The sequence below is a fragment of the Triticum urartu genome, chromosome 4A (assembly GCF_056163025.1).
Source record: "Triticum urartu cultivar PI428250 chromosome 4A, HENAU_Tu73, whole genome shotgun sequence".
In the NCBI taxonomy this organism is placed as follows: Eukaryota; Viridiplantae; Streptophyta; class Magnoliopsida; order Poales; family Poaceae; genus Triticum; species Triticum urartu.
The window spans coordinates 395,134,258-395,157,225 of record NC_141876.1 but is presented as its reverse complement, the minus strand read 5'-3'; the positions used below and the strand labels follow the sequence as shown (position 1 = coordinate 395,157,225).

General features: G+C 45.9%; 1 protein-coding gene across 1 annotated transcript; it reads left to right on the top strand.

Annotated features, from left to right (window-relative positions):
• Window positions 1–1,045: 1,045 nt before the first annotated feature.
• LOC147975949 (uncharacterized) lies at window positions 1,046–2,025 on the top strand. The gene is made up of 3 exons (XM_087519696.1): window positions 1,046–1,129; window positions 1,219–1,501; window positions 1,594–2,025. The coding sequence occupies exons 1-3, from the start codon at window positions 1,067–1,069 to the stop codon at window positions 1,983–1,985; spliced, it is 738 nt and encodes a 245-aa protein (XP_087375822.1). The 5' UTR covers window positions 1,046–1,066; the 3' UTR covers window positions 1,986–2,025.
• Window positions 2,026–22,968: the final 20,943 nt, after the last annotated feature.

Here is a 22,968-nt window from a genome sequence, read left to right as displayed (position 1 = left end):
ACTCTATGCCCAGCCTTTTCAATGTATCAAACAACTCGCTGACAATTGGGCCCGCTCCTCCTCCTATCGACTCTTTTCCCCACTCCCCCTCTCCACTCCTCCTATCCACTCGACCCGCTCCTCCTCTCCGCCGCCACCGGCTTCTTCCTCTTTCTCTCCGTCGCCGACTCTCCGTCACCGTGGGTATGAATCCGCTTCATCTTCCTCTTCCTATCTACTGTTATGATAGATTAAGGTTCTTGCCGCCGGATTAGGGTTTGATTAGGATGTTTTTTAGGGTGACGGCGACGCCTCCCTGGCGCCTCTGCTGGTCCGACGCCTCCCGCGCAGCTTGCCCTATGCTGCCGGCGACCACTTCTTCTCGGACTCCGCCGCGGTAAGCCATCCGCTTCATATCCTCTCTCCTTTCTCTTCTGCTCTAGGGTTTGAGAATCTAGGATTTGTTATGCATACTAGGCATCTATTGGTGGATTTAGGCATATTGTTCTTGGTGGATTTAGTATGCTCTGTTGGTGGATCTAGTGTGGTTGAATTACTGTTTGATTACTATGTTGTTGTGGTAGGTAGTGTGGTTGGTGGATCTATGCTCTGTTGGTAGTCACCTGATAGCAATTAACTATTGCTGTGGTAGGTAGTGTGGTAGACATGTTGTTCTGTTGCTGTTGAATTCTATGGTTAATTAACTAAATTAACCGAATTCTGTTGCTGTTGAATTCTATGGTGAACATGCTGTTACTGTTGCCAGAACATGCTGTTGAATTCTGTTGCTGTTGAATTCTGTGGTTGAACATGCTGTTGTGGTTATTCTTGTTGAAAAGTCTTGTGCTGCAGTGGGATTCATGCATATGCAGGTGTAGTGACCTGCATGAATATGGGCAGAGTAGTAGCAGTAGTAGATGCCAACATTTGATATGCATGCATGCATTCTTGCTTGTTTATATTCTTTTAAACTGAACATGCTCAAGTATGGAAGGTTTACAATGCTGCTTGTTTCCTATTTCTGTCCAGTCATGTTATTTAATTTACTATTGCTTGTTTCCTATTGCTTGTTTAGAGTAGAAGTGAGATGGCTGGCTTGGAAGGTTTTGAGTTCTTCGAGATCATAATTGAGAAATCTTGCAGTAGGCAGGTATATTTATCATCACTCATTTCTTTATCATCACTCTGCTGTCTAGTGCTTGATTGCCACAATTAACCACTGCTTGACCCTCGCTGCAGAGGCTGCCTGACAAGTTTGCGAAGATGCTCGCGGGCCGTGAGCCCCACAAAGTGAAGCTGCGGGAGGCCGACAGCGGGCTTCACAGGTTGTGGAAAGTGTTGGTGGTGTTTGATGGTGAAGGCCACATGTACCTAGGGCCCGGCTGGGAGCATTTCGCCCGTGCCCATGAGCTACAGCTCGGGTACTTCCTTGTCTTCCGCTACGACGGCGACGCCATGTTCACCGTGAAGATGTTCGACAACACCATGTGCTGCATGTACTACCAGCACGACAACGATGCCAGTAAGCTCTCTGCCTCTCTTCTTCCTGTCCTTTTGGCTTCCTCTACCTGCACGATGACAACACCATGTTCACACTTTGTTGCATTTGGCCAGGCAATGGGAGCAGCAGCGGGGATGACGAGGAGCAGAGCGGGGATGACGACGAGGAGCAGAGCTGGGATGACGAGGAGCAGAGCGGGGATGACGAGGAGCAGCCTATTCTGGCTGACGACGAACATGCTATGGTGGTGGCTGACGACGACCCTGCTATGTTGGTGGCGGATGACGACCTTGCTATGGTGGTGGTGGACGACGACCTCGCGATGGTGGTGGCGGACGAGGACCTCGCGATGGTGGTGGCGGACGACGACCTCGCGATGGTGGCGGCGCCTGCAATCCCACAGCTTGGCGACAGGACCATGCCAATTGTGGTAGAGGAGTACATCCGCGTTGGGATTCGCCACTCTGAGCGCATCAGGTTGATGAAGGAGAAGAAGGAGGAGTGAAGGTGTTAAGAAGGTGTTCAGCATGTTAGGTTTAAGCTTGTTAGTGTAATACGAACATGTCAATGTTAAGTATGTCAGGTTTAATTTTGTGCATGCTCATGGATGCTGTATGACAGTGTCATCTAAACAAGTCATGTTTTTAACAATGAATATTCAGTTTGGTAATTGATGGGAATTGAAATTTTTTATGCATGCTCATGGATGAAAGATAAAATTATGGGTTTTTGTGCATGCTCATGTATGAAACAATATAAGTTTCATTTTTTGAATGCTAAAAACATGACTCAAACCCTAGCCACGGACGACCGCCATGACTAAATCCGCCGGTTTTTGAAAACACCATACAAATTCAAAGGGTGTATCTAGGGCACATCTAGATGTGCTCTAGTTATTGCACATCTAAGTGAGTGAATCAAGCATAAAGAGAAAAGAAAAAAGAAAAAGGAAAATATCCACACGAATCTCGACGTAAGATCAATGCCATAGGACTTAGATGTGCAATACTTATGGCACATCTAGATGTGCTTTAGCAAAACTGAAATTCAAAAACCGTTTTTCATTTTTTGAATGCAAAAGACAAGCGTTTTTTGTGAAGCGGCTACAAGGAGGGGCACCCCAAACGGCGCCATTCCATGTCTATCTCAAAGTAGACCCTATTTTACAGACGGTCGCCAAAAAGCATGCATTTCCGACCCTCGTAGCTACTCCCGGCAATTCGGACCACCTTCGGCCGATTCAGCTGGAACCGGCTGGAATTTGAACTGCGGGTCCTCCATGGCTTGCCCGTTATTTTCACTAAAAATGCTTTTTAGCTTCACAGGTAGGCATTCCATCACAGAATCGACAACAGATATGCACGGCTCAAACCCTAGCCACGGACAGTCGCCGCGACGAAATCGGCTGGTTTTTGAAAACACCATAAAAAATTCGAAAAAATGGGAGACCTCCGCGTCACATCATCAAATGTGGCCTACCAACTAGCAAAAATACTAAACTTGCAATACCGGCGTTTTCTTGAAAAAGTGTTCTCAAAAACGACCTACCACGAACGAAGATTCATGGCTTTCAAGCCAAACTAGCAATGATATGGCCGCATCCGTTGAATAGTTTCTGATAATATGCCCAAATTGGGCGCATGCCTCCGTCTTGTGATGGCAAACAATGTTGCCAAAGCAAGGTTCCAACTTGTTTAACAAAAAAAACCGTTTTTCATTTTTTGAATGCAAAAGACATGCGTTTTTCGTGAAGCGGCTACAAGGAGGGGCACCCAAAACGGCGCCATTCCATGTCTATCTCAAAGTAGACCCTATTTTACGGACGGTCGCCAAAAAGCATGCATTTCCGACCCTCGTAGCTCCTCCCGGCAATTCGGACCACCTTCGGCCGATTCAGTTGGAACCGGCTGGAATTTGAACTGCGGGTCCTCCATAGCTTGCCCGTTATTTTCACTAAAAATTCTTTTTAGCTTCACAGGTAGGCATTCCATCACAGAATCGACAACAGATTTGCATGGCTCAAACCCTAGCCACGGACGGTCGCCGCGACGAAATCGGCCGGTTTTTGAAACACCGTAAAAAATTCAAAAAAAAATCAAAAAAAGGGAGACCTCCGCGTCACATCATCAAATGTGGCCTACCAACTAGCAAAAATACTAAACTTGCAATACCGGCGTTTTCTTGAAAAAGTGTTCTCAAAAATGACCTAGCACGAACGAAGATTCATGGCTTTCAAGCCAAACTAGCAATGATATGGCCGCATCCGTTGAATAGTTTCTGATAATATGCCCAAATTGGGCGCATGCCTCCGTCTTGTGATGGAAAACAATGTTGCCAAAGCGAGGTTCCAACTTGTTTAACAAAAAAACCATTTTTCATTTTTTGAATGCAAAAGACATGCGTTTTTCGTGAAGCGGCTACAAGGAGGGGCACCCCAAACGGCGCCATTCCATTTCTATCTCAAAGTAGACCCTATTTTACGGACGGTCGCCAAAAAGCATGCATTTCCGACCCTCGTAGCTCCTCCCGGCAATTCGGACCACCTTCGGCCGATTCAGCTGGAACCGGCTGGAATTTGAACTGCGGGTCCTCCATAGCTTGCCCGTTATTTTCACTAAAAATGCTTTTTAGCTTCACAGGTAGGCATTCCATCACAGAATCGACAACAGATTTGCATGGCTCAAACCCTAGCCACGGACGGTCGCCGCGACGAAATCGGCCGATTTTTGAAAACACCGTAAAAAATTCAAAAAAAAATCAAAAAAATGGGAGACCTCCGCGTCACAACATCAAATGTGGCCTACCAACTAGCAAAAATACTAAACTTGCAATACCGGCGTTTTCTTGAAAAAGTGTTCTCAAGAACGACCTACCACGAACGAAGATTCATGGCTTTAAAGCCAAACTAGCAATGATATGGCCGCATCTGTTGAATAGTTTCTGATAATATGCCCAAATTGGGCGCATGCCTCCGTCTTGTGATGGCAAACAATGTTGCCAAAGCGAGGTTCCAACTTGTTTAACAAAAAAACCGTTTTTCATTTTTTGAATGCAAAAGACATGCGTTTTTCGTGAAGCGGCTACAAGGAGGGGCACCCCAAACGGCGCCATTCCATGTCTATCTCAAAGTAGTCCCTATTTTACGGACAGTCGCCAAAAAGCATGCATTTTCGACCCTCGTAGCTCCTCCCGGCAATCCGGACCACCTTCGGCCGATTCAGCTGGAACCGGCTGGAATTTGAACTGCGGGTCCTCCATAGCTTGCCCGTTATTTTCACTAAAAATGCTTTTTAGCTTCACAGGTAGGCATTCCGTCACAGAATCGACAACAGATTTGCATGGCTCAAACCCTAGCCACGGACGGTCGCCGCGACGAAATCAGCCGGTTTTTGAAAACACCGTAAAAAATTCAAAAAAAATCAAAAAAAAATGGGAGACCTCCGCGTCACATCATCAAATGTGGCCTACCAACTAGCAAAAATACTAAACTTGCAATACCGCCGTTTTCTTGAAAAAGTTTTCTCAAAAACGACCTACCACGAACGAAGATTCATGGCTTTCAAGCCAAACTAGCAATGATATGGCCGCATCCGTTGAATAGTTTCTGATAATATGCCCAAATTGGGCGCATGCCTCCGTCTTGTGATGGCAAACAATGTTGCCAAAGCAAGGTTCCAACTTGTTTAACAAAAAAAACCGTTTTTCATTTTTTGAATGCAAAAGACATGCGTTTTTCGTGAAGCGGCTACAAGGAGGGGCACCCAAAACGGCGCCATTCCATGTCTATCTCAAAGTAGACCCTATTTTACGGACGGTCGCCAAAAAGCATGCATTTCCGACCCTCGTAGCTCCTCCCGGCAATTCGGACCACCTTCGGCCGATTCAGTTGGAACCGGCTGGAATTTGAACTGCGGGTCCTCCATAGCTTGCCCGTTATTTTCACTAAAAATTCTTTTTAGCTTCACAGGTAGGCATTCCATCACAGAATCGACAACAGATTTGCATGGCTCAAACCCTAGCCACGGACGGTCGCCGCGACGAAATCGGCCGGTTTTTGAAACACCGTAAAAAATTCAAAAAAAAATCAAAAAAAAGGGAGACCTCCGCGTCACATCATCAAATGTGGCCTACCAACTAGCAAAAATACTAAACTTGCAATACCGGCGTTTTCTTGAAAAAGTGTTCTCAAAAATGACCTAGCACGAACGAAGATTCATGGCTTTCAAGCCAAACTAGCAATGATATGGCCGCATCCGTTGAATAGTTTCTGATAATATGCCCAAATTGGGCGCATGCCTCCGTCTTGTGATGGAAAACAATGTTGCCAAAGCGAGGTTCCAACTTGTTTAACAAAAAAACCATTTTTCATTTTTTGAATGCAAAAGACATGCGTTTTTCGTGAAGCGGCTACAAGGAGGGGCACCCCAAACGGCGCCATTCCATTTCTATCTCAAAGTAGACCCTATTTTACGGACGGTCGCCAAAAAGCATGCATTTCCGACCCTCGTAGCTCCTCCCGACAATTCGGACCACCTTCGGCCGATTCCGTTGGAACCGGCTGGAATTTGAACTGCGGGTCCTCCATAGCTTGCCCGTTATTTTCACTAAAATGCTTTTTAGCTTCACAGGTAGGCATTCCATCACAGAATCGACAACAGATTTGCATGGCTCAAACCCTAGCCACGGACGGTCGCCACGGACGGGTGCCGCAGACTACATAGACGACGATGGTGGCCACATCGACTACATCAATGACGACGGCGGCTACATCGACGACGACCACCGCTGCATCGTCAACATCATCTCCCCCTAGGTACTTCTCCCCTTGATCCATCTCCCCTCCTATTGTGGATCTACCTCCCCTCTGGTGGATCCATCTCCCCTCTAGTAGATCCCCCTCATGGGTTAGGATATTCTAGGGTTAGGATCTCCTGATGGTTCGGTAGGTCCTCTAGTTCGGTAGGTCCTCTAGTGGTTCTTGGGGTTAGGGTTCATGTTTATTGTTGCGTGGGGATGATCTCCCTCTACTTCATGGGGTTAGGGTTAGGGTTCATGGGGTCAGGGTTAGGGTTCATGGGGTTAGGGTTAGGACCTCCTGGTGGTTCGTTTGGTCCGCTTCATGGTTTAGGGTTCATGATTTTAGGGATGGGGATGGATGGGCAAGTGGATGATTTTAGGGGAACAACAGCAGCCTTGGAGTGGAGAAGAGGGTTGGGCTGGGTCGGAGAAGAAGAGCTGGGCGGAGCCAACGAGGCTGCAGGGGGAGACAAGCAAGGTTTGATTCTGTCGGGGTTTCGGCCGGATCTCCCTCCCTCATGGCGAGGCTGCAGATGGGGATGGATGGGGAAGTGGATGATGTCTGGTTGATGGTGCTTGTATCAGTACTTGCTTGTGTATGGTTCAATTACTCAGCTAGCATACATGGTGAATTAGGTTTCCAACAGCACTTCGAAAAGAAGCTACTTGCTTCCTTGTTTGTATCAACAGTACTTTCTTGTTTGTTGCCCTTCAATTTCCTTCCTTGTTTGCTTGTTACTGTCAGTAGCACTATGCTTGTTTCTATCAGTAGCACTTCCCATGCTTGCTTGCTTGTATTATGCACTTTTTTTGCTTGCAACTTGGGTTAGTATGAACATGTACTTGATTGCTTGTAGCACTTTGCTATCAGTAGCACTACTGGGGTTTGTAGCAGTGTTCTTCTTTCATGATATGTGCATGAAGCTTGTGTTCTACTTTCCAGTGAACACGGGAATGCTTAGTACTTATTGTGGTATTGGAATTCCTGCTGTGTTAAGGCAGTATGACTAGTTTTAATATATACTAGATTGGTGCTAGATAATTTTGATTGCTGTAATATACAAGGTTGATTCTAATTGTCAAAATGTCTTAACTTGTGTCATCTAGTCTGTAGCCATTTTTGGTGTGTAGAGACATCATAATCAATAGTTGAGTATAGTTTTTTCATCTGCTTTTGTACTGCTACAAGTATAGTTGTTTCATGCTTTACCAGTGGCAACATCTAGTTGTTTTGAAGGTCCTCATGATATACTCGTCTAGCTTCCTGTCAGACTGTCTAAGCATGTGTACATGACACCAATTCACTAGTTCATGTTGCTTGCTTGCTAGCATACATGTTGCTTGCTGGCATACATGCTTAATTAGGGTTTCCATCAGCATTACTTGCTTGTATCACTAGCACTTGGAGAAGAATCTACTTGCTTGCTTATTAATTAGGGTTTGTATCAATAGTACTTGCTTCCTTCTCTTCATTTTCCTTCATTGCTTGCTTGTTTCTATCAGTAGCACTTTGCTTGCTTGTTTCTATCAGTAGCACTTTGCTTGCTTGCTTGTATTAGTAGCACTTATGCACTTTGCTTACTTGCTCCTAGTGTACATGCATGCTTGTTTGGTGCACTTACATGTTTTCTTAATTAATAACACTAGATCACTGTATTGTTTATCCATCAAGTTTGTTTCACATGTATTACATGTATGTGCATGATGGTCCAAATGCTTTCCTTTATTGATACAAGTGCATCATTTTACTTTATCCCTATTGTATCTGATTGTTGTTTATTCTATTTTGCAAGCACCACCTCAAGATCATCCATGGCAAGGAGGACAAGGTCAAGCATGAGGCCAACCGTTGGTATGCAACTTGCTCCTTGTGGCCAATTTCATAAAATCTGTGTCTTAATATGCTAAGTGAAATGTATTGCTGCAATCTGAATAAGCTGGCTTAATTGTGCCTGTGTGCTGTTAGTCTTCCTTACCTGAATAACTAGGATTAAATGATAATAAAATTTCATAAGATATGTTTGGCTGCCTGTCCATGCATTCCAAACATTCACCTAATAGTTATGTTTCCTGTATCATGCAAAGAAGAGCCTCTCACCGAGTACGAGAAGGTTAGGGCTAGAAATATCATGAGGAACAATCGGATGTTCCAGTCCCTTGGCATCGGTGCAATAGCGTCGATGATTAGGAAAACAAATGGTGTACAAGAAGGTAGAAGTGATGAGGTTCAAGAGGGTAGTGGAGTTATCAATGATGACCCAGAGTACAATCCTAAGGAGGATGAAGTTATTGATGGAGAGGAAGTGGATGATGTTGTAGTCAACAAGATTGTTAAGGTGCAAAATCTGTCTTGCTTGGAGGGTTGGGGTTCTGTTATTCTATGTTATTCCTTGTGCTCACATATTTCTCTTGTGATCTAATGCTTTTTTCCGTGCTATTTATACGAGGCACTGAAGGAATCTAGGACGAAGAGGCCTGGTGTTAAGAAGACAGTCAGCAAGAAGCACAAGAGCTCAGAAACATCTCCTGCAATGCCTCCAGGAAGGGTGATGGCCCCAGATCCAGGACAAAAAAGAGGATCCTGGAACCTGATGAACCTGCCCTTGATAGAGTCACAAGGTAGAAAGCAAGAATGGCGACTGCGACGGACCATCAGGAAAGTATGCTGCTCATGGACTCTCAGACCTCGGTGCAAACAGGTGATGAGTTGCCGCCCATGGATGAAGGAACCACTCTCAGCATGGATGGAAATGGCATTGTCTACCTAGATGAAGCAGGAACCATCTGCATTGATGAAGCAGGCACTGTCCACACAGACCTCAGCCCTATTGCACCTTCTATTGACAGGAACACTGTCATCAATGAAGAAGAACAGCAACTTGTGCTTCAATCAGGCAAGTTGACCTTTGCAATGCTATCTTTTACTAGTGCATTTTCCAAATGGAATGATCATGTATGCTTTTGTTGATTCCTGCATTTGTCGATTTCTATTCTAATTTATGAGTTCAGTTTCATTTTCAGATGCAATGACTCCCAAGACTAGACTTAGAAAGGGCAGAGGGCTAGAGAGGATCACCAAGTCGCTTGGTAGCAAGGTGCCTATCCAAATTGCCGAAGGGATGATTCGTCCAGAGAAGCCTCTACACGCAGCAAAGCTTGCTTCTGAGTGTGGACTCGTTGCAAAAAGCCATCTTCCGGTTCTTCCTCACTTCAAGCTATACAAAAAAATGCTAGTCTATTGGAGAACTACATTGGGAAAGTTGCTGTAAGCTACTTGTTTCATAGTTAATGTGCTATCTATTTTCTGTTACACCTATGCATGATCACTCATATTGTTCCTACCTTGTTTGCTATCTTGGTAGGCAAATTTTGAGATGAACACGGACTCGGAGACCATCAAGACCTCGTGCAAAGATATTCTGCAGAAATATTCAAAGAACAGATGCCATCAGATCAAGAAGAAGTATTTTGATACCGTAGCCGCAAATAAAGTCAGAATTAAGTCTCCGGTGCCTGATCTAACGGATGGTGAATGGCAAGCTCTGGTGGAGATGTGGTCTACCCCAAGACACAAGGTTTATCTCTGCTTTGTTTGATGCTTTATGTTCTGCACATGATATGCTAGTGCTAGATCATGCTGACAGTATGCTTTTTTGTAGGAAACCTGTTTGTCGAACAAGATGAATCGACAAAAAGTCATGTACAATCAAAGAACTGGTTCCAGGCACTACACAACACACATTTTTGCCACTGTGAGAACTCTTCTCTAGAGACCTTACCTTTGGTTCCTCATTGAATAACATTTCTGATTCTTGCTGAATAACATTTTGATTTTTGTTGAAAAACATTTCAGAAAGAAGAGCGTAAGGGTGAGGAGCTGTCTGCGATTGACTTGTTTAAGGCCACCCACAACAGCAAGAAGCACGGGTTTTCGGAGCTAGTCAAGACTGCTATAGTAAGTCACTCCATGCTTTGCCCTGTTTGATTCACAGCCAGCTTTGATGCTTTGATGATTTGATGTTGTTTGACTCGGAGCCAGTCAAGAACACATGCTATGTTCCATGCTTTGATGTTGTTTGATAGTTCAACAAAGATATCAGAACTTGCTGTAGCTATTTGATGCATTTTTTATGATATGATGAAATTTGATCTAAATGTTAGTTTGATGATCGTCTCACTCGGGAAGCCATCTTATATAGAACCACCATTCTAGGCTTAATGAAGTGATCATATTGTTCCAATTGCATGTCTCCAGGTCACTAGTCATCATCTTCTTGTATAGATTTTGTGTGCTGGTTTGATTACTTCAAATAATCCATTTGTGTGCTGGTTTGGTTTGCAAAATGTGAAATAGATCTCCCACTGATGCCTATCATTTTCCTCCATATGCTAGCTTGAGATGGAAAAAAATGAAGGAAGCGCCGGTACGAGAAGGTGAAGAGCCAAAGTATGCTGTTGAAATTGTCGAACAAGTCCTCAAGACCGAAGCCAAGGAAAGCACATTCCTCAGGAATGTTGGGCTCCAGTCATCTAGGAACAACTCCGACAAAGTTGCTGCTCATGTTCATGACCTTGAGCAGAAGCTGGAGAGGTCCGAGCTTCAAGCTGAACTGGTGCAAGAAGAATTGGCGGCAATCAAGATGAAGGCGGAAGAATCTGAAGCTGCACGCGACAAGGAACTTGAGCTGCTGTGCAAGAAGTCTCAAGAACAGGAAGAGAAGTTAGCCCACTTGATGGCTCTCTTTGGAGCTAAGGTAGTTTGATGGCTGTGCTATGAACCTCTTTGTCTTTGAGCTAAGGTAGTTGTTGCATTTTGAACCTGTGAACCGGGGAGCTGAGCTGAGAGCTATTGCATTTCGTTGCATTTTGCTGTTTAAACTAGAGCACATTGATCCTGTGAAGTTATGTGATCACTTGTGAACCTGGGCCTTTCTGTGAAGTTATGTGATCTTGTGAACCTGGATCACTTGTGGATCATTTTTTTATTTTCTGTGAAGTTATGTCGATCACTTGTGCACCTGGGCTTGTGGATCACTTGTGGATCACTTGTGCACCTGGGCCTTTCTGTTTATAGTTATGCAAAATGAGAACCTGGGCTCTAAAAAGGGCAAGGCCCAAACAAGAATTAGACCAAAAAGGCTTGGGCCTTAAAAAAGAAATGACTGTAAGAAAAAAATATACAAAAGGCCGCATAACAGAAAATAAAAAGGCCAAGGCCCAAATTCGAACTAGACTAAAAAGGCTGTGGCCCAAAACAATAGTGGAATATAAAAAAATCATCAGAAAAAGGCTCCATTCCCAGAAAATAAAAGGCCAAACTATTGGGCCAGGCCCATGCAGATAAGCAAAATAAAGAGAAAAAAAATTAAATGGGCTGAATTATTGGGCTTGGCCCATCAAGACGGCTGAAATGGACCGGGCTGATTCTATTTTACGACCTTTTCATTTGGTCGTAAGTCTGCCACGTCAGCTTGCCACGGTGGATCTGACGTGGTGTGGTCAGATTGCTAGTGACCAAAACAGTTGGTCGTTAAATCTACGACCTTTTTTTGGTCATAAACATTTGCGACCATTCCAGAAGAAAGGTCGCTATAGTCAGTTTACGACGCCCAACTTTTGACCTTATGTTTTTGGTCACAAAAAGGTCATAAATGGAAATTTGTGACCATTCAGTGACCAATAGTGGTGGTCATAAGTTGACATATTTCTTGTAGTGATTGAAAATAATTTTAGTAAACCCTAGTTGTTTCCAGGGGGGTGTTGGGGGTTTCTGCTTTCCCCATTTCAAATTTAAGTGAAATTTAAACATGATGCACACTCTAATGCCTGAACTAGCTAGGGTGTGACAACTCACCCCCACTCAAAAGAATCTCGTCCCGAGATTTAGGATCCTCTGGGAAGAAGGTGGGGTACTCAAGTCGAAGATGATCCTCCCTTTCCCAAGTGGCTTCTTTCTCGGAATGGTGTGACCATTGAACCTTGAGAAACTTGATATTCTGACATCGAGTGGTACGCTCGGCCTGATCAAGGATACGAACGGGATATTCCCGAAAGGAGAGGTTATCTTGTAGATCAAGCATTTCGTGGTCCACTCCACGGATAGGATCCGCGAAGCAACGCCTGAGTTGTGAAACGTGGAAGACATTGTGAACTCTGGAAAAATGCGGAGGTAGTTCCAATTGGTAGGCAACTTCTCCTCGTTTGGCAAGAATGCGAAAGGGTCCAATGTAATGAGGGGCCAATTTGCCTTTGATACCGAAACGATGGGTTCCCTTTAACGGAGTAACCCGAAGGTAAGCCTTCTCGTTGACTTCATAAGTCATAGGCTTATGTTTACGATCATATTGACTCTTTTGACGAGATTGGGCTGTTTTCAATTTCTCACGAATAACGCGAACCTGCTCTTCTGCTTCCTGAATCATATCCGGGCCAAAGAGTTGTCTTTCCCCGGTTTCTGACCAGTTAAGAGGCGTTCGACATTTTCGTCCATAGAGAACTTCGAAAGGAGCCTTGCCCAAGCTGGCTTGATAACTATTGTTATAAGCAAACTCCGCGAATGGAAGGCATTTCTCCCAACTCATTTCGAACGAGATGACAGAAGCTCGGAGCATATCTTCCAGAATTTGATTGACTCGCTCTACTTGACCACTTGATTGAGGATGGAAGGCAGTACTAAAAGAGAGACGAGTTCCCATAGCATTTTGGAAACTTTCCCAAAATCGAGAGGTGAAGAGACTCCCACGATCTGAGTTAATTTCCAATGGAACACCATGAAGAGACACTATTCGGGAGATGTATAAATCGGCTAGCTGGCTAGCGGTGATACTCTCACGAACAGGTAGAAAGTGGGCTACTTTGGAAAGACGGTCGATCACGATGAAGATGGCATTATTCCCTCTCTTGGTCCTGGGAAACCCAGTGATGAAATCCATACTGATTTTATCCCATTTCCATTCGGAAATAGCCAAAGGTTGAAGAGTGCCAGCAGGCCGTTGATGCTCTGCTTTAACACGACGACAAACGTCGCAATTAGCAATGTATTGAGCGATTTCTCTATTCATCCTAGTCCACCAAAACCTCTGGCGTAGGTCTTGATACATTTTAGTACTACCGGGATGAATGGTGAGAGGGGATTCATGAGCTTCCTTAAGGATCAACTGGCGCAGATGTTGTTTCTTGGGAACCACCAAACGGTTCTCGAAGAAGACAGCACCTCGCTCATCCATGGAGAAACATTTAGCAACTCCGCTAGCGATGTTTTCCTTAATCCGGGATATGCCCTTATCATACCGTTGGGCAGCTAAGATTTGATCCATAAGGGTAGGTTTTGCCACTAGGGTGGATAGGAATCCTCGAGGAACAATGTGAAGGTTAAGCTTACAGAATTCCTCATGGAGAGGTGGTTGACTCTGTTGTAACATCAGGTTGTTACAATAGGATTTATGGCTTAGTGCATCAGCCATGACATTGGCTTTGCCCGGGGTGTAAGTTATTCCTAAGTCGTAATCCGAGATCAACTCACCCCAATGTCTTTGCCTGAGATTCAAGTCTGGTTGGGTGAAGATATATTTCAAACTTTGGTGATCGGTGAAGATCTCGCAACGATTACCGAGGAGGTAATGTCGCCAGGTTTTAAGTGCATCGACTATAGCTGCAAGCTCTAGATCATGTGTGGGATAATTTTCCTCATGTGGGTGTAATCGCCGTGAAGCATAGGCAATTACCTGACGATCCTGCATGAGTATGCAACCTAGTCCTTGTCGCGAGGCGTCGCAATAGATAATAAAGTCCTTGGAGAAATCTGGTGGTACCAGTATGGGAGCAGATGTCAGGCGTCTTTTCAGTTCCTGAAAGCTGAAATCGCACTATGGAATCCACTCGAACTTTTTATCTTTCTTGAGGAGCTCAGTTAGAGGTTTAGCAACCTTGGAGAAATTCTCGACGAAGCGGCGGCAATAGCTCGCTAAGCCAAGGAAACTCCGAACTTGCTTGACCGTCTCAGGTGGAGTCCAATCAAGGACGGCTTGAACTCGCTCGGGATTGACAGCAATACCCTTGCCAGAGATTACATGGCCTAGATAGGTCACTTCTGGCAACCAAAATTCACACTTGGAGAATTTGGCATAAAGGCGATGCTCTCGAAGTTTCATCAATACCAGCCTTAGATGTTCGGCATGTTCCTCTTCATTCTTGGAGTAGATGAGTATGTCATCGAGGTATACCACGGCGAATTTATCCAAGTACTCCATGAAAACCGAGTTCATTAACCGAGAGAATGTAGCTGGGGCATTGGTTAAACCGAAGGACATGACGGTGTACTCGTATTGGCCATAACGAGTAACAAAGGCCGTTTTGGGAATGTCCCCGTTTATGATTTTGATTTGATGGTAGCCCAACCTCAAATCCATCTTGAAAAAGACTGAGGATCCAGCGAGCTGATCATACAGATCGTTAATCCTAGGAAGCGGGTATTTGTTCATGATGGTGACCAGGTTGACAGGGTGGTAGTCCACAACCATTCGATCCGTTCCATCCTTCTTCTTGACGAAGAGGACGGGGCAAGCCCAAGAAGAGGAATTAGGACGGATGAAACCCTTTTTCAAGGAGTCACCGAGTTGGTTCTTAAGCTCGGCTAGTTCTAAGGGTGCCATCTTGTAGGGTCTTCTAGAAATTGGCACGGTTCCTGGAACAAGGTCTATCACAAACTCGACATCCCTGTCAGGTGGAACACCTGGCAGTTCTTCTGGAAAGACATCCGGAAAGTCTCAGACTATCGGAACATCCTCAAGGTCTGGAAGGGGATTGGCATTTAGGGAGTAAAGCTGGCGCTTGGCCACTCGAGTTAGGACATTGACTGTCTTTCCCGATGGGTGAGTAAGCTGAACGGTTCTAGTGGCACAATCAATCTTAGCGTAATGAGCTGACATCCAGTCCATACCCAAGATGATGTTTATGTCCGTGGACTTGAGAGCTATCAAGGATGCAAGGAAGACAAGTCTATCGACAAGAATTTCGTTCCCATGACTTACTCTAGAAGTTTGCCATTTGGAACCCGGAGTTTGAATTACCATGGAAGTGGGCATGTACGGAAGTCGGTGTTCCGAAGCAGGCCAGTCCGGACTCGCAAGATGGTCATCATGGAATAGGCAGCATCCTGCACAGCCATCTCAACAGTAACCCCGAGTCTATAGGAACAGTGAAGGGGCTCGGCAGATCCAGGATAAGAAGGAAATATCCTAACGGTGCAGAGATATTGGCTTTGATTAAAGTCGCGGAACTGCTCTTCGACAGTGTATTCGGGATACCAACCGTAGCCCGTCTCGATCATTACCCGGACTAACATAGCAGTATGACCGGGCACGTCGAGGCACCGGGTCAGGCGAACCACTTGGTTTTGAACACGGTTGGCCATCTGAAAGCACAACCACAATGCAAAGACATCAGAATTTCTAGGGAAAATTGGACAACATAGCAGCTGTAAATGCTCAGAAAAAGATTTGAGACATCCACAAAAGTTTGCAATACCACTCAACAACACCATATCAAGATTCTGATCCAATTAGCAACATACTAAAATAGTAGAAACTGAACTGGGGCTTGTAGCATCAATCCTATAAGCTACTACGGATTAGTAACACATGAACCTGATAGAAGGAGAGAGCCTAGTCCTTAACCCACGTTGAATGAGAAGAGAATGACTCAGATCAGAGGCATAGGGTAAAGGAGTAAAAGAGCCTTACGTTCCCTCCCACAATCAGTTCCCCTACATATAACTAAAGCATTTCTAGACTCGACATCGACCAGTTTGGCTCAACGAACCTACAGGCAGTCCAGCTCTGATGCCAACGCTGTCAGGACCCCGATTCCAAGTCACATTGATCTAGCCGGTAACACCTCATATCACTTTGCGGCCTCACGCACGGTATCCCACGGGTGTCGCCTTACCATGGCCCGGGACCGTTTGCGCCTTTTGGCTCACGTATATGATAGTGTCGCTAGCATCCATATGATAGCGAACCCGGGCCGACATGGCTAGTCATGAACCAAAAGCGGCACAGACCTATGGAGACAGGCATACATGAATCACATGGAGCATGTCGGTCATCAGCGATTGATTCCGGGCTGTAGCACTGGGCTAACAGGACTCCGGGGAACCCGGGCTGTAGCAGGCTAGGCAGGACTCCGGAAGTCACAGCATGACATTTCCCCGAAGAGACAGACATAGGAACGATGTGAAACACATGCCGGCCAGTCAAGTGTCCTGAGCAGTAGTGCTAGGCTAGCAGGACTCCGGTGAACTGGGCTGTAGCGGACTACTATGGCTCGAGGAACACTAGACTACATTTCCCCATAAGAAAGGCTGCCAAGGATAAACAACTAGATTGTCGGATCCCGCTCATACCAAGCATTTCAATCATACACACAATATGCCCGATATGAGTACATACAACATGGCATCACAACAAAACTCTACAACTCATGTACTTTATTTAAAGGCAACAGGGAGCCATACATAACATGTTCATATAGATAGGGGTCACATGACCCGACACTCAAGTCATACAAACATACAAGAACATGCGGAAGCAACTAGTCTGAGTACAGACTCTAGAAAGAAAGAAGGCTTCTCGAAGCCTGTCTATCTACATAGGGCCCTCCATGGCCAGGATCACCATATGGGTGGCTAGTCACTCGTCGATGTCAAGGTCTACGTAGAACCCATCAGAGGGGGCGGTGTTGTCGTCTGAAAACAGTAATTAAGAAAACATGAGTACAAAGGTACTCAGCAAGTCTTACATCAGAACCTACTATACATGCTTATCCTCAAGAAGGTGGTGGGGTTAATGCACCCAGCCAGCTTTGACTCTTGGCTAAGCTATCCTACGGAACTTCACCTGTAAAATAGTTTTCGCACACGAGTCCACTACTCACCAACACAATACTCCACCGGGGATCCTCCCTCGTCATCCTACAAGAGGGCCATCCTCGGTACTCACACTTACCTTGAGTCTTTTATTAGTACCCATTAACTTGTCTATGAACTGTATAGGCAACCAAGTAGTCCTTTACCGCGGACGCGGCTATTCGAATAGTTTTATACCCTACAGGGGTGTACTTCTTCGTACACACTTTCACCACTTACCGCCGTTTACACGACATGTACTCGGCAACCTTCAAGCAGAAGCCCAGCGAGGGTGTCGGCCACGGCCTACCTAAACACTTAAGTCTCTAGTCCAGGTTTATCGCCTATCCAGGTTCCTTCCGTAGGGAGTCCGGCCGAGGTTTCCACAAACGGCCCCGAACGATGTGAACAGGGATCCCGAGACACCAAACGGGTGACTCGGTACACCATGCCACGGTGTATCTACCGCAACATAGCCCACCCCTAGGGTCAGCGCTACGCACGGCCGCCAACACATAACCTACAAACACCAGAAACTATTTGCAACTCCTGGACAGAGTACTAGGGTGGTTAAGAAGCCGAGAGGGTCAATTAAGGATCCCAATGCATGGTAGTAGCTGAATCTTAAATCACACATACAGATCTCAGTTCTTAGGGACGGCCACAATGAAACAACCCACCATGTACTCCTACATGGCCTCTCATCGATACCTTTACCAAAACATGTTCAACACATCCCTCACAATACCGGCATAAGCATTTCACTCTGGCCCATCACCCAGATGAACCAGACCTAACACAACTCTAAGCATAGCAGGCATAGCAAGGTAGGAATCACATACGTGGCTCAATCAACTCCTACACATGCTAGTGGGTTTCATCTAGTTACTGTGGCAATGACAGGTCATGCAGAGGATAAGGGTTCAACTACCGTAGCACACAATAGCTTGAATCGTGTTGTCTTAATGCAGTAAACAAAAGCAGAAGCGAGAACATGGGTTTGTATCGGAATGATCAATGGTTGCTTGCCTGATGGAGTGGTAGTGGGATACTGCCCTTCAGTTGGATACTCGTGAATATCCTTGGAGGCAGAACCTACCACGAAGAACACATCAGAACACAATCAACACATGACGATATGCAACAATATGATGCATGCTATGACATGGCAATATGAATGTGTCTTGGCCTAATGCAAGCTATAACAGAAAGGAATGAACTCATTTGAATCAAAGATTCAAATATTAGTTCATTAAACATGGCCGTAATAGTGCATTTCCTTATTCTGCTTAAATAGCAAGGTAAACTTGTTTTTTCATGCATGAAACCATTACAGATGGGTAGATTGAATTTTTCTGATCATTTTTCATATATAAATCTTTGCATTTGGAGTTATGGTTGATTTTCTATGATTTTTAGAAGTTTTAACTATTTTCTGGAAATTCCTGAATAAAAATAAATCCAGAAAATGCATTACTGCATCAGCACTGCGTCATGCTGACCTCAGCAGGTCAAAGGCGCCAACCCAGGTCAAACCTGACTGGTGGGCCCCTTCTGTCAGCCTCTCAGCTAATTAACAGGATTAGATTAACACTAATTAGCTGTCAGTGGGGCCTGGGCCCACATGTCAGTGACTAATTTAATTAAAATTAATTAGAACTAATCCTAAATTAGTTAGCAGACCGGCCCCACCTGTCATAGGCTCAGGGGGGTCTACCTGGGCCCACCCAGGAGTCAAACTGGGTCAAACTCGCCGGCGACTCGACGCCGGCGAGGCCCGAGATGGTGGCGCAGCTCAGAAAACGCCCACAGGGCACGGGCGAGGCCGTTCTTGGGCTCGTTGGAGAGCTCTTGCACTCACGCATCTAGTGGTGTTGGAGGCCGGGCCTACGGTGGCCGGAGACGACGACGGCGAGCTCCAAGGCGGCCGCCGGAGTTCGGCCATGTGCGGGGAGTGGGCTACGGCGTGCAAACACGGAAACTGAAGCGCTAGCGAGGCACTACGCGATGCGGCAAGCACGTTGCATAGCACGGGAGGAACAAATGGTCGCCGGAGCGACGCCGACGACGAGCTCGAGCGGAGACGAGCTTCGCCCATGGTGGAACTATGGCCTAGAGGGTGCAAACGCGTGGGAAAGAAGAGGGGAAAGGCGGCGGAGCTCACAAGGAGGTTGATGAGCAGCTCAGTGGGCTCGGGGGCAACCGGAGCGAGGCGAATCGATGAACAGCGTCCGGCGGGTACCGAGGTTGAAGACGATCCGATGGCGGCGATGCAGGGCCTCCGGCGATGCGTGGCTCGGTGGGGAGGGCGAGGGCGTCGCGGCGGAGCTTCTGGACAAGTCAGAGAGGCGAGGGGGTGACGGAGAGCGCGACTACGGCGGTGAGACGTCGACAAGCTCGTCGGCCATGGTGCAGGAGAGGGTGAGGGAGACGAGGGGAGAGTGAGCGAGGATGAGAGGGGGACGTGGGGGTCGCGTGGCACCCCTAGACGTCTCCAGGCGTCGGCGGAAGCAGGAGGTGGCCGGCGTGTGGCCGCGGGCGCCGGCCACGCGCTCCGCGTCCTTCTGGCGCGAGGAGGAGGACGACTGGCAGAGCCAGCAGGCCAGGACGAGCCAGGTGGCTGGGCCAGCATAGGTAAGGCCCGGGTGGGCTTCCCTCTCTCTCTCTCTCTCTCTTTTTATTTGTTTCTGTTTTTCTAATTAACTGCAACTGTTGGGCTTTAAATAAAATACTAAAACGTTTCCAAAAATCCTGAAAACAATTGTGGGCTCTGTTTAGATTATTTCCAATAGCAAACATTTATTTCCAGGATTATTTGAGCATTTAAATTATTTTATAGCATTTAAATGCCCAAATTCAAATACTTATGATTCAATTCAATGACCTTCTATTGACCTAGAAAATTGTGCACCAATTTTTCCAGAGGTTTTCACCCAAGACAAGGAGGGTGAACTTTTTAGAAGGGCATTTCAGGTTCATTGAAAATAATTTTAGTAAACCCTAGTTGTTTCCAGGGGGGTGTTGGGGGTTTCTGCTTTCCCCATTTCAAATTTAAGAGAAATTTAAACATGATGCACACTCTAATGCCTGAACTAGCTAGGGTGTGACAACTCACCCCCACTCAAAAGAATCTCGTCCCGAGATTTAGGATCCTCCGGGAAGAAGGTGGGTACTCAAGTCGAAGACGATCGTCCCTTTCCCAAGTGGCTTCTTTCTCGGAATGGTGTGACCATTGAACCTTGAGAAACTTGATATTCTGACGTCGAGTGGTACGGCTCGGCCTGATCAAGGATACGAACGGGATATTCCCGATAGGAGAGGTTACCTTGTAGATCAAGCGTTTCGTGGTCCACTCCACGCATAGGATCCGCGAAGCAACGCCTGAGTTGTGAAACGTGGAAGACATTGTGAACTCTGGAAAGATGCGGAGGTAGTTCCAATTGGTAGGAAACTTCTCCTCGTTTGGCAAGAATGCGAAAGGGTCCAATGTAACGAGGGGCCAATTTTCCTTTGATACCAAAACGATGGGTTCCCTTTAACGGAGTAACCCGAAGGTAAGCCTTCTCGTCGACTTCATAAGTCATAGGCTTATGTTTACGATCATATTGACTCTTTTGACGAGATTGGGCTGTTTTCAATTTCTCACGAATAACGCGAACCTGCTCTTCTGCTTCCTGAATCATATCCGGGCCAAAGAGTTGTCTTTCCCCGGTTTCTGACCAGTTAAGAGGCATTCGACATTTTCGTCCATAGAGAACTTCGAAAGGAGCCTTGCCCAAGCTGGCTTGATAACTATTGTTATAAGCAAACTCCGCGAATGGAAGGCATTTCTCCCAACTCATTCCGAACGAGATGACAGAAGCTCGGAGCATATCTTCCAGAATTTGATTGACTCGCTCTACTTGACCACTTGATTGAGGATGGAAGGCTGTACTAAAAGAGAGACGAGTTCCCATAGCATTTTGGAAACTTTCCCAAAATCGAGAGGTGAAGAGACTCCCACGGTCTGAGTTAATTTCCAATGGAACACCATGAAGAGACACTATTCGGGAGATGTATAAATCAGCTAGCTGGATAGCGGCGATACTCTCACGAACAGGTAGAAAGTGGGCTACTTTGGAAAGACGGTCGATCACCACGACGAAGATGGCATTATTCCCTCTCTTGGTCCTGGGAAACCCAGTGATGAAATCCATACTGATTTTATCCCATTTCCATTTGGAAATAGCCAAAGGTTGAAGAGTGCCAGCAAGCCGTTGATGCTCTGCTTTAACACGACGACAAACGTCGCAATTAGCAATGTATTGAGCGATTTCTCTCTTCATCCTAGTCCACCAAAACCTCTGGCGTAGGTCTTGATACATTTTAGTACTACCGGGATGAATGGTGAGAGGGGATTCATGAGCTTCCTTAAGGATCAACTGGCGCAGATGTTGTTTCTTGGGAACCACCAAACGGTTCTCGAAGAAGACAGCACCTCGCTCATCCATGGAGAAACATTTAGCAACTCCGCTAGCGATTTTTTCCTTAATCCGGGATATGCCCTTATCATACCGTTGGGCGGTTACGATTTGATCCATAAGGGTAGGTTTCGCCACCAGGGTGGATAGGAATCCTCGAGGAACAATGTGAAGGTTAAGCTTACGGAATTCCTCATGGAGAGGTGGTTGACTCTGTTGTAACATCAGGTTGTTACAATAGGATTTACGGCTTAGTGCATCAGCCATGACATTGGCTTTGCCCGGGGTGTAAGTTATTCCTAAGTCGTAATCCGAGATCAACTCAACCCAACGTCTTTGCCTGAGATTCAAGTCTGGTTGGGTGAAGATATATTTCAAACTTTGGTGATCGGTGAAGATCTCGCAACGATTACCGAGGAGGTAATGTCGCCAGGTTTTAAGTGCATGGACTACAGCTGCAAGCTCTAGATCATGTGTGGGATAATTTTCCTCATGTGGGTGTAATTGCCGTGAAGCATAGGCAATTACCTGACGATCCTGCATGAGTATGCAACCTAGTCCTTGTCGCGAGGCGTCGCAATAGATAATAATGTCCTTGGAGAAATCTGGTGGTACCAGTACGGGAGCAGATGTCAGGCGTCTTTTCAGTTCCTGAAAGCTGAACTCGCACTGTGGAGTCCACTCGAACTTTTTATCTTTCTTGAGGAGTTCAGTTAGAGGTTTAGCAACCTTGGAGAAATTCTCGACGAAGCGGCGGCAATAGCTCGCTAAGCCAAGGAAACTCTGAACTTGCTTAACCGTCTCAGGTGCAGTCCAATCAAGGACGGCTTGAACTCGCTCGGTATTGATAGCAATACCCTTGCCAGAGATTACATGACCTAGATAGGTCACTTCTGGCAACCAAAATTCACACTTGGAGAATTTGGCATAAAGGCGATGCTCTCGAAGTTTCATCAATACCATCCTTAGATGTTCGGCATGTTCCTCTTCATTCTTGGAGTAGATGAGTATGTCGTCAAGGTATACCACGACGAATTTATTCAAGTACTCCATGAAAACCGAGTTCATTAACCGAGAGAAGGTAGCTGGGGCATTGGTTAAACCGAAGGACATGACGGTGTACTCGTATTGGCCATAACGAGTAACAAAGGCCGTTTTAGGAATGTCCCCATTTCTGATTTTGATTTGATGGTAGCCCAACCTCAAATCCATCTTGGAAAAGACTGAGGATCCAGCGAGCTGATCATACAGATCGTTAATCCTAGGAAGCGGGTATTTGTTCATGATGGTGACCAGGTTGACAGGGTGGTAGTCCACAACCATTCGAT

Bases quoted from the DNA above. Each gene is read 5' to 3' on its own strand.
- LOC147975949 (XM_087519696.1), top strand. From the start codon at position 1,067: ATGGCTGGCTTGGAAGGTTTTGAGTTCTTCGAGATCATAATTGAGAAA. The intron at 1,130-1,218 runs GTATATTTATCA...CCCTCGCTGCAG, and splicing joins AGAAATCTTGCAGTAGGCAG to AGGCTGCCTGACAAGTTTGC. The intron at 1,502-1,593 runs GTAAGCTCTCTG...GCATTTGGCCAG, and splicing joins CCAGCACGACAACGATGCCA to GCAATGGGAGCAGCAGCGGG.